The following is a 12,551-nucleotide window of genomic DNA, read 5'->3' on the forward strand; positions in this document are numbered from 1 at the left end:
ATAAAACACTTCTTGTTTGTAAATAAAGAGAAATGATTAGATTTTTATCTACGGAAAAACGTGTTTATTTAACAATAAATTCACTGCCATAAATTCGCTAACCAAATGTAACAGAGACCAAACATTTATTAAAAACTAAAGGTTGCTTTCCTTACGTTACGATCTTTAGGTACTGTGTAATTATGATTATTCAATTTCATCGCCTGGTAGTAATGCGTAATGGTAGACACTTCTCGATGCCCGGAAGGGAACAGAGAACGAAGAGAAGTGAAAATGATAGCTGCCAGAGATTAGCTGTTTAGAGTAAAGTCGCTAGATATACTAGTGTATATCTAGTGACTTTAGCTTAGAGCAAAGGTTAGCGCAAAACACGGACTTTTGGGAAGAACACTTCTATCTATGTTGTGTTTTAGTCAGTATCGCTATTGGCGAATAGTATTATTACCTAGCCTGAAAATGTTCTCCTTAACCATTTCTGTAAACCCATTGTTCGCTAATAATGCTATCGATAAACTTAAGCGATAACGCGATAAGTTGTTGACGACAATTACTACGTATACATGCAGCTGTTAGTGCGGACCAAATGAATCCGAACCAGTAAGTTCGTTCATGTATACGCAATACGCTCTTTAATCCGAACTATCGCATTGGTCCGGACAAGCCTTACCTCGAGCTACAGACGTGAGCTAGACGTGTTTGTTCGAATCTAAACAGTTTAGCTCGAATTGGCAAAAGTGCTACCAACTTTTACTAAAAAAACGCAAGATAAAATTACTGTTGTGAAATTTGAGGTTAGAATTAATAGCGTCACGTGTGCTGTATTATTATTGTTGTTGTTTTGTTGATATTTCGTCGGCAAAAAGTGGAACAAAAAGTAAGGCCAAAATTATTGCCTATTAGTGACTTTGGTAGTAAGTTGGCAACATGATTTTACCAGAACATATCCGAACCAAAGAGTAACTACTGTAGTTTCAATTTGGTTGTAGGTCGTAAAATTTTGTGGTACTTTAAGTTAAAGATCTTGCGGGGCTTATAAATCCTAGTTTACCACTAGCAGGTAATATTTTAAGCAGGGTTGTATTGTACATTTGGTATATTTGCATTGTACGGCAAACGGCACGCGCCGCTTCCCAACCTTTTCAAACCCAACCATTGTGTCCGTAAATCGCTCATAATATCCAATAAAATTTTACGACCTACAACCAAATTGAAACTACAGTATATCATCCTTAGTCTTTGTCCGAACTAAAGAGCCATATATACGGTGAAAGTGGACTACGTTAGAACGCACTAGCATCGTCCCAACTAATGGCTGCATGTATACGTAGTAATTGAGTCGGGGAATTCCGTTATTCCGTATGTTGACCCTGCAGACCTCGATATCGGGTTATTTTATTATAACTGATCGAACGAGGAAATAATTGACATTCGGTAAATGCATGTGGACCTAAGTTGGATTATCTTCTTCGTTAATTAGTGTATTCAGTTGTTTTAGTAATAATCACTTGTATAAAAGGCTTAGGTCTTTGTCTCAAAATACTATTAACAAACCATTATTGGTCACTAACACTTCAAATTTAAATTGTGGAGGTGAGTTGTTTATCGATGCATTAGTGAATTTCATGCAGAGTAGGTATTATTTTATTAATTAGGTTCATGCTTCCTCAGTGTGTTCAAAATAATTTGATTTTCAGCATCAGCTCCATCTTTCGGACAACCTGCTACTAATCCTCATACATACATCATACATCACCATACATTCTACTGTTTGTTTTTGTTCTCTTTAGTGCATAGTGCATACCACTCTTTCATGTATGGTGCACACAGCCAACATTTTTGAGACTCCACTTTACGTCCTCTTTCAGTGCTGAAAATTCCACCAGAGTATTTTTAGTAAGTAATTCCCATCGTTTTAAGCAAACAGTTCATTTTCAAAATTTCAAATACTGTGCCTCCAAATAAATTCTCAATTAGGGTAGGCTGTGTGTGATTATATTATGAAGTGGCAGAAGTGGGCAACGTGCAATTTCTAAAGACAAGACAACACAGCAGTGAGCACTTGAGCAGTAATAGGTATTTGACAGCACAGTAGTTGTTAATTTTGATCGTGATATAAAAGTGTTAAAAAAGGAAACGCAAAAGAAAATAAGGTAATCCTGCACATACGACATCGCATACGGGATCTCAGGCACAGATCTCAGGTGTATACACCATGGATTACTTATACACAGCGATCGCCGATCGGATTGTTTCGTGACAAAATCTCAGCTCAGATGTACACTAGTATACTCCGTACTCTGATAGATTCATAGATTGTACGTTTTTTGACAGAAGACAGACCCAGAGAGTAGTGTGGCGGGAATTAATCTGCGGGGTTACAACGGTTTTCTACGTAACGTGAAACAATTGAGATGGAGAGTTTAGTATTTTTCACTGCTTTATGTTTTGGAACTAGAATTTAAAAACGTACAATCTATCAGAGTACGGAGTATTCTCTGGTAGTACTACTAAGTACTCTAAGTATATACACTAGTACAGTTGTACAGTACACAAACCACCGATTGTCGGCAAATGATGAGTATTTTTAGGGCGCGTTTATTTAAATTAAGGCAGCAAGTTTTGTTGTATTATTTTATTCAATTTAAAGAAAATTGGAACAAATAATTAAAAATTCGAAAAAATAAAATGAAATAAGATGTAGGTTTTTTCGACAGTACCAATACGAGTACACTTGGTCAAAACAAAACCATGTTTGGATCCGGTTTCATCCCATCACAGACAGGATTTGTTGGTCCACAACCCCAACAGGATTCTGAAACATCCTTTTTCCAAGAAAACAGCAATAATTTGTATGGGAGTAACGCTTTCGGAAAGCAGACCACAGGAACCGTCATTAAATTTTCACCAGTTATGGGTACAGATACCATCCAGGAGAATGGAATGATTCAGTCTGTCAGCACAAAATACCATTGCATTACTTGTATGAAGGAATACGAAAATAAATCTTTGGAAGAATTGCGTTTTGAAGACAATACTTGCAACAGGAAGGGGCTGCAACAGAAGCCAGTTTTTCAAGCATCAACTGTCGGTACACCAACAAGCAGCACAACAAATTCTTTGTGTGGACAAACCCACAATACGACACAATTTGGACAACCGCAAGGCTTCGGACAGCTACCAAGTTTCGGACCATCGACAGTAGCTTTTGGAGTTCCAAACAAAACCAGCACTTCCAGCCGGTTCACAACACCGACCACTTTTGGCACCACCACCAGCAGTGCATCCACTTTCTGTTTCAACCCACTGTCGACTTCCAATTTCTTCAGTGCAAATCAAGCACAAAAACCCCTGTTTGGGATTACAAGCACGCAACCTCAACCCGCTTTCGGTACAGGAGTATTCGGACAAACAAACACTCCGGTAAGTTCCACACTTTTCATTTATTTACCTTTCATTTATACGATTTTTCCAGAATACTACTACTAACCTGTTTCAAAAACCTGCGCAGACTACAACTGGATTCAACACGGGACAACTGGGTTTCTCTTTTAATCAGACCGGCACCATTCAAGCTTCAAATTTGTTCCAAGTTTCTAAACCTAACACAGGATTCGGTATTTTCGGACAAACAAACGCGGGAACTCCAGGATTTGGCCAAACAAGTCAACCAGCTTTTGGACAAACCAACAGTACCAACGATATATACGATTTCCAGAATCCTACTACGAACCTGTTTCAAAAGCCTGCGCAGACTACAACTGGATTCAACACGGAACAATCGCATTTCCCATTTAACCAAGTTTCAAGGCCCAGCAGGTTTGAGGTGGACCCTTTTAGTAGATTAACAAGCTGGACAAGCACACCAGGTGTCGGACAGTCTACATTAACTTTCGGAGTCACCAATCAAACAAATACTTCGAGCGTGTTTAGCGAACCACCCATTTTTGAAACTGAGGGTTTGAAAAAAGAACTCAAGAACAAAACAATAGTAGCTGATAAGGTAATAATTATTTGAAGTGGAAAGTTTTAACACATGTTTTTAAACCTATTGCAGTTATGCAACAAATTAACTATAATGTCCCAGTTCGAAAAAGAAGTAAGTGAGGCTGTGGATAAATTTAAAAAGGCATTCAAACAAGGAATTGAGATGCAAGAATTGTTAATTAAAGTAAAGGAAAAAGTTGATGGGAGCCAATTAATTCATATATTTTTTTTTAGATCGAGGAAGTGAAAAGCGAATTGAAGGAAGAAGTACACACAATGTTAACTGACAAATGGAACGTAGAACGTAGTAAATTTGATACTCAAATTGAAAAATTGAATAAGAAAATTTTTACTTTGGAAACCATAATTGAAAGTAAAGAGAAGCTCATAGAACGTTTGGTAATTCTGAACATTGAAAATATTATATTGATAAATGATAATGAACTCATATTTCAGGTGGGTTGTTTTAAAGAAGAACGAGAATCAATTTTGAAAGCTAATTTAAAAATTGGAGAACTACAAAATTGGAAAATTAATAAACTGAAAGACGAATTGAGTAGAAATAACGCCAACTTGGGATACGATGCTGACACTGGGACCAACGTAGTGGCAGAGATAGAACAATTCGAAGAAAAATTTAATCCTATTTTGGAATTGGAAAGTAATCTGAACGAAGAAAAACAAAAATATCAAAATTTAACAGTGAAATATGAAATTTTGGAAGAAGAACATGTTGTAACTAAAGCAAAATTAATTATGGAAAAGGAAACAATGGAAAAGTGAGAGTATCTTGTGGTAAGATCGGTTAAAATAAAATCATGTTCGTTTTAGTCAACTTTCAAATATGAAATCTGAAGTCGAAAAGCTGGAAGCTGAATTGAAAGCGTTAAAGAAAACCTACAATGAGCAACATCAACCAGATCAAATTAGACTTGAGTCATCTTTGGAAGGAAAACGATCAGAATTAGATCAACTGAAAAAAGAAAACGAAGTAATAAATGATGAGTTGGAACATATAAGGAAAGAAAGTGATGAGCTCAAAGAAAAATCGAATGGTTATGAAAAAGTAAATAAAGTAACAGGAAACATAAGTATAATGAACACTTCAGACATAGATAACGAAATAAGGCAACTAGAACCAAAGTTGGTATCTCGTTATTTTGAAATGTTTAAATGTAGCGGCAATTTATTTCCAGGTCTAACTCCATTGAAGAACCGAAGACACTGGAACTTGAGGAATGTAAAATGAATGATGAAAATAAAAAAATAGTCTTACAGAAAAGTCTTACTGATGAAATCGCTAAAGCAAATTGAGTGAGTACTGGATTTGAACACTAGGAGACTGGCATGTATAATTCATAAAAGACATTTATTTTTGCAGGTTGGCATTAAATAAACTTCCTCATCATTGTCCGATGTTGCAGACAATACAATAAATGTAACCAGTTCCAGGAAATAAACAAATTTATTGTTGCTAAAGCAAGTGTTTTTATTTAGATTTTTTAAAAAATTACAATATTTACTGCAATAACTAATATTCTTCACGGGTCGGACTTAAAAGTGACTTTTCGCAGTCTCAATTAACTAAATATGTACCGCTATTTAAACTTCAAAAAGTTATAAAAAATTAAAAATACAAAATAACAGGCGCGAGTTGTCAAATGTCAAATTTATATTCTCGTACACAGAAACTGAGAGGCGGAAAATCCGTACCTATGTGTATATACAGGGTGTTTGAAAATTGCTAGTGCAAAAAAATACTGGTAATTGGTGATGGTGAGTTAAAGTCATCGGCAAAAAAATTTTTTAATAAAAGTCCTCTAGTTTTCGAGATAAAAATTACTAAAAATTGGGTTAAAATTGTTAGTACCATTATTAGTTGCCAAAATCTTGCAAAAAAATATTTATTTTTCATATTGTTGTATAGTCCTTCATTATCACGCTTGGTTACCAAGGTTTAAAAAATACTGCCCCGCCTGAGGCGTAAAATATGCTGGGATAAGGTTACTTTATCCCTTTTGTTTGAAAAAATTAAAAATTGTTTTTTTGGATTTCTTAGGGCTTCTAGATGCCACAGTTTTTTTTTGTACTAGCAATTTTCAAACACCCTGTACAGTATGGAAATTACTTATAAAATAAATTCAGTAATTTCAAATATAATGGTAATGACCAGAGACCGGCGAATAACTCCCACCACAAGACCCTCAGTGTCGGCGCCCTCTGTTAGTGGAGTAAAATCGGACTGCAATTATTATGACTCTTATTCAAAGGTATAACTAAATCAGACCTATCCTATCTTGTAGAGGACGTTTTGGGTTTGGGGCATAAGGAATGGTCATCTACAACTTTTTTTAATAAGACCAAACTTTGAAAACAGCGAAAACGGGTTTTATAACTACGTAGTCAAGGTGTAGTCCGAAAAACTACGTTTCTCGTAACATTTAACGCTGTGTTAATTTAACTATTGAAGCTATAATTTCGATTTTCTGTGTATCTATACTAAAAAGTACAGCGCTTCCAACAGTGAATTGAAAATTTCGCAAATAGGTATCGATAGTTTTGAAAAAAATAATTAATGAATTTCGATTAATCAAAAATGCGCATGGTAAACTTCACTGCTGGGACCTATGTGAAATATTGAAAATTTCGATACACATGCAGCGAATCAAATGTAACTGAGATATTGGAAAAGGAAAATTAAGTCGATAGCCCGTGTACTTTTTGAGAAAATAATTTTTTTAATCGACGAGCAGAAATAACCCGGAACTTTGTATTTTTGCTAAAATTTACCTATTTGAATGCTTTCTTCGTCATCCTCATTCTCATATAAGCAAGAAACATTGTTCAATTCTGTGTTGACAAAATCAAAAATTGGTTTTACTCGTCCGAGATATAATTTTCGAATTCGCAATTGACACGCAAACAATTCATGTGGCTACCAAGCCACTGCACTAGAGTGGTGGGAGGCGAAAACCTTTTTCCGCCGGTCTCTGTAATTAATGACATTTATCGAAAACGGCGAAATAGGTCAATTTTTATTTCTGATAATGCGTATTTTAAGTTGGTTCACTTATATTCATTCATGACCAAGGAGGGTACAGTAAAGGATGTTTTTTTAAATTTGGCGTCGAAGTAGGCGTTGCAGCACAGAACGAGAACACTTACTCGTTGCAGAGTCGATTTAGATCGCACCACGGATGATAGATCGCACCACTCGTGTAGTCGTGTAAAAGCGTAAGATTGAAACAGCTGATCCGTGACCGTGATCCGTGATCCGTGACCTGTATAGTGCGTTCACAATCGACACTTCAACGCCTACTTCGACGCCAAATTTAAAAAAACAACCGGTATATGTAGAAGTTGTTTTATCCTCGCACCCAATCAAAATTTAAATTTCTATACGTTGTGTTTGGTGTTTTTGTTACATGAGCCATTTTCGAAAACGTTTTGTAAAGCAAATAACACATACGAATGAAATTGGCAGTACCATTTGACTATTTGATTTACCACCTGATTTTTTGCCTTGTTTTTTTTTTTTCGTTATAATAGTATATTATACACCAAGGTGGAGAAGTTCATGATTATAGCCAGAGCACCAAAATTAGATCCCGAGGCGCGCCGAGGGATGTAAGACGCGAAGGCTATAAGGGACTTCTCTATCGTAGTTTATGTACTATTTTTTTCACTACTAGATACGTTAAAACCCTTTCTGATAATAATTATTATTAAAATTATTTTATCGGATGCGATGGATCCGAGTTGTCATTTGCTATGAAAATCGTCTACGATAACCAATGAAATGAACAACAATCTTTCGTTGCTAGGTGACGGTTGTTCATTAATAACCAGTAGGAGAGAAATTCTACTTCTGGGTTCGGTTCAAGAGTAAATAATGACGCCTTCTCTCTCAGACTAGTAATGAAAATTTTTTATTTTTTACAACTTTGTTTTTCTCAAAAATTTCCTGATGTAAGATAACAAAAATTTTATACTGCCGTTTAGACAATTGAAAGGGCTATCAGAATCAAGAAAAAAAAATCGGGAGTTTCTACACTGCGCCGCAAAATTAACGCATAATTTAGAAAATTAATCGTATTCCCTTTTAGAAAATTTTTCACTGCCATTGGGAAACCAAAAATGTTCATTCGCATTATCTTAAAGTTTAAATCCGATACTAATTAGAAAACCACTTTTCATAATGCATCATTTAAAATTTAAATTTACAGGCTTTTTTAACGTTTTTACACAGTATGCGCTAATTTTGCGACGCAGTGTATTTAAAAAAAATATCGACGACGTCATCACCCGAAAACAAATTACTGCTTGGAATTTTATTTGGTACATATTATTAAAATATTTACCTATTTTTATAAACTAAAATTGACCCGTCCAAAGTTTTTTTTTGAAAAAAATTTGTTTAATTTTTAATTAATTTATTCCATTGTTTTGCCGCTCCCTATATATTTTTTGTATACAGGGTGAACCATCGTATAGCATATTTAAGATAAAACCCTTTTTTAATTGTAAAAAAAATTGGAATTTAGAAGGCATAATCTTAAATTTCCGATGTACAAAATGGCCGAATCATTTTTTATAAAATAAAATAAATGCGAAATTTGATTTTGATATCATTTTATTATCAAAGTATGTAATAAAGCAAACCGGATTTTTTTCTAACAATCTCCTACAGGACAGATTGTAAGATTGATTACATACATAAAAGTTGGCATTTAAATTGGGACACCAACATCTACGAACAAAGTATTCTAGTAGCATTTTTATGGTAGTATTTTAAAATGACGGAAATCATCAATCGGTGGTAAAGTTTGATTTAGAAGGATTCCCAATAAGTCGTCGGCACTTTACAAACCCAAGATCTACCGCCAGTTATGATTTACAACTGGTTTACATAGGTACGCTCAAGGGCGTAGCGAGGTACGGGCAGGGAGGGGCAGCTGCCCCCCCCTAGAAGAGCGATCGGATAATGCTCACGAGCTCACGAATTATGGTATAAACTTTGGAAGGATAAAGGTATAGAAAGAGAAGGTCTAGAAAAATTAGACTTTACTGATGTATTAAAGGAGGCGGACACTTTCTTCCCGGCAACCAAAAAAGCCATAGTTATATCGTTGGCACAACCGTGTACAACAAGGGTGCGTTCGGAAATGTGCTGTGGGAATAGGTAATGGTAAGGTAATGGTACACCCAAGGATTATGACGTCATTGCCGAAATGTGCCGCGGCAACATCACATTTGTGAACGGTTTGTTGCAATTTTGTGGTACTGGTAGGAGTGGGAGTTGTTCTATTGGGGGTTTCCATTTAAAAAAACTATCGATGATGTCATAACTCGGAAACAAATAACTGCTTGGAATTTTATTTTGTATTAAAATATGTATTTTTAAAAACTAAAATTGACCTGTCCAAAGATGAAAACAAATTTGTTTCATTTTTAATGAATTTATTCCATATTTTTGCCGTTCACTGTATAAGCCTTTTAAAGCAAATATAAACTGAAGAAAATTATATAAATCAAATAAACTTTTTAAAACAAATATTACATTATTTTACTCCGTTCAACCTATATTATTTTATTAAATTAGAAAAATATAGGTAAAGGTAAAAAAATCACCAAATTGGCAATACATAGTCCTTAGCGACTTAGCCACCCAGCTTATTATTGAGGCGCCAAAATGACGGTGAATTGACAGTTTATTATTATTATTGCGCATGTGCGGCAATTCTTCCCACACTCATGGAGCATGGTAACTTGGGAACACCGTCAGGCAATCACCCAAACAATTCTGAACGCATGACAGATGGCCATGTCTGCATTACCGGCAATTTACGAACGGCGCATGGCGACCTAGGTGCACCTGGGTACGATTTCTGAACGCACCCCAAGTAATATAGAAAGGTCTTTTTCTACCTTGCGACGTGTCAAAACGTGGCTGAGGTCTACGATGACCGAAAACCGTTTAAACGGGTTGTGTATGTTAAGCGTACACCGGAAAATTGTCCAAGAAAAAAAAATGAAATTGTAAGAGAAGTTTTAAATAAATTTAGTGAAGAACCGCGCAGATTACTCATCAAGTAATAAAGCTGGTTGTTACATTTTGTTTTTAATTTTTACCTCACCTCCACTACTAATGTGAGATACTCATATGTTAAAAATTATATTAAACGATTAAAACAATATAGTCTAGGATTTTCTTAATCTGCCCCCCTCTATATAGAATCCTGGCTACGCCCTTGGGTACGCTCATACGCATATGTACCTACAAGTGTTTTTTTAAATTTGGCTGGTGAAGAATCGATTGAGATCGTACCACTCGTGTAAAGCGTAAGCTAGGAACGTAAGATTGAAACAGCTGATCCGTGATCCGTAACCTGTATATGTATAATGCGTTCACAATCGACACTTCGACAGTTCAGTTGGTTCAACGCCTACTTCGACGCCAAATTTTAATAAACACCCGTTATACTTAATTGCACAGTCGTTTTATTGGTTGCCTGTCGCTCGAAAAATCTATTAATGTTTTTATTAAAGAGGTGAAAATTATATTTGCCGAGTTCCTTATAATAACCATTCCATTCCATACCATTCCATACCAATTCCATATAATTAATTGTTGTAATTGTTAATAATTAATGCTTTATGATTAATGGTAAAACCCATTTTACCACTTACTGTGGGATAATTATTTCTTACAATTACAATAAACGTCTGTAAACTTTTCTGCTTACCAGTGGCGGCGCGTTGGGCAATATATCTGGTAATTTACCCACTCCTACGAATGTAAAATGTTGCTCTTGTTTATTTTATAAATTTTCTCCATTATCAGATAATAATAATAAAATGCACAATTATAATTCCAACGTCTAAAATTCATGAGGTATTATTAATTATAAAATAGCGTTTGAGACCACAAATTGTCTACGCCCATATATTGAAACCTTATTTGCACAGAGTAAGATTTTTCGTATCTTTGCTAACTCAGCTAATAAACGTTAAACAACTGTCACTATGAATCAAATTTTAACGCAAACATGGTTTTTACTTCTGAACAAAAAAAATTCATGATGGGATCGTAATGGTGTTTTCAATAACGGAGAATGGACATAGGTACATTGTTGTTGCCTATTTGGCCAAGTTTCGGTAAACATTTTCTAATTTAATTTGAAATAGGTAAAGAGCGATCAAATTAATTTGTAATCGAGTCATCCATGGATTTGAATCTATATGCAACCTAAAATACTTCCGTGCATCCAGAGCGTCTGGTTGTCTAGATTCGGACATACGTTTATATTTTCAACGCCTTCTTTGATCTAAATAATTGTTGAATGAATGTTGGGTTGGAAGCTCCTCCATATCATACAATATAAGAATATGTAAAGGTGTTTAATGAGAATTTTGATGCACACTTGCGCATGCATTCAACCAATATTGCGCTTGCGTATGGTTAATTGAGTAACATTGCGCAGTGTGGTGCAACATTGAGCAACATAATATGACGTAATTTTCTTATGGCCGAAGTTGCCCAATATCACTCAACAATGAGCAATATTATGATATATTTTTTAAAAAGAAAAATCGAATATTTCCAAAAAATTTATACAATCATAATTTGGACACAAACCATTTATTTTTTATTTATTTATTTAATCATAACATTCTTGGTTAATTTAAATAACTCAATAAAACAAAAAATGTCGCATTAAACACAGCCGTTTCGTAAACAGTGGAGTATGACCATTTTGTCCATTTTCTTGATTAAATTGTCTTTCATAAATCATTCAAAAAATAAATAAATCAAAGGCACTCATTATGCACATCTCACTATATGAATTTTGATAACATTCATAATTCAGAAAAATAGTAAAATAATAATGTAATGACTATTTAAAGTTCAATGGTGTTTATGTAAGGATGTCCAAAAAGTTTGGGAAGCGCTGTTGGACGGCAATACATGTACAGTGAGCGGCAAAAGTATGGAATAAATTCCTTAAAAATTAAACAAAATTTTTTTCAAAAAAATCTTTGGACAGGTCAATTTTAGTTTATAAAAATACACGTTTTAGTATCAAAGAAAATTCCAAGCAGTCAATTGTTTTCGAGTTATGACGTCATCGATACTTTTTTTAAATGGAAACCCCCTATTTTTTTTCTTAATTCTGATAGCCCTTTTAATTGTCTAAACGCCAGTACAAAAATTTTCTTATCTACATAAGGAAATTTTTGAGAAAAAAAATAATAAAGTTGGAAAAAATAAATTTTATAAAGAACAAAAACAAGTCAAAAACTGTGTTAGTAAGTATGTACTTAAAATTATGGAATTAAATGTTTGAATTGCCATCCCCCAGCTTGTTGACAATAAGCAAGTTTATGAAGAAATTCCCCCTGTTTTAGTTTTATCCCAGCACCCAATCAAAATAAAAATTTCTATACGTTGTGTTTCTGTTAAATGAGTCATTTTCGAAAACGTTTTGTAAAACAAATAACACATACGAATGAAATTGACAGTAACATTTGACTGTTTGATTTACCTACTTGATTTTTTGACTTGA

The 12,551-nt window shown here is 34.6% G+C and overlaps 1 protein-coding gene across 2 annotated transcripts; it reads left to right on the plus strand.

Moving 5' to 3' along the window:
- Positions 1-1,288: 1,288 nt before the first annotated feature.
- On the plus strand, positions 1,289-5,463 carry LOC138139709 (uncharacterized). Of its 2 annotated transcripts, none has more exons than XM_069060147.1 (8): positions 1,289-3,420; positions 3,473-4,000; positions 4,055-4,168; positions 4,219-4,383; positions 4,441-4,763; positions 4,816-5,127; positions 5,181-5,298; positions 5,350-5,463. In XM_069060147.1, the coding sequence occupies exons 1-7, from the start codon at positions 2,749-2,751 to the stop codon at positions 5,296-5,298; spliced, it is 2,232 nt and encodes a 743-aa protein (XP_068916248.1). In that variant the 5' UTR covers positions 1,289-2,748; the 3' UTR covers positions 5,350-5,463. The 2 variants fall into 2 exon arrangements, with proteins under 2 accessions (XP_068916248.1, XP_068916247.1); XM_069060146.1 differs by having other exon boundaries at positions 1,290-3,420; positions 5,366-5,463.
- Positions 5,464-12,551: the final 7,088 nt, after the last annotated feature.

Source organism: Tenebrio molitor, chromosome X, assembly GCF_963966145.1.
Source record: "Tenebrio molitor chromosome X, icTenMoli1.1, whole genome shotgun sequence".
NCBI lineage: Eukaryota > Metazoa > Arthropoda > Insecta > Coleoptera > Tenebrionidae > Tenebrio > Tenebrio molitor.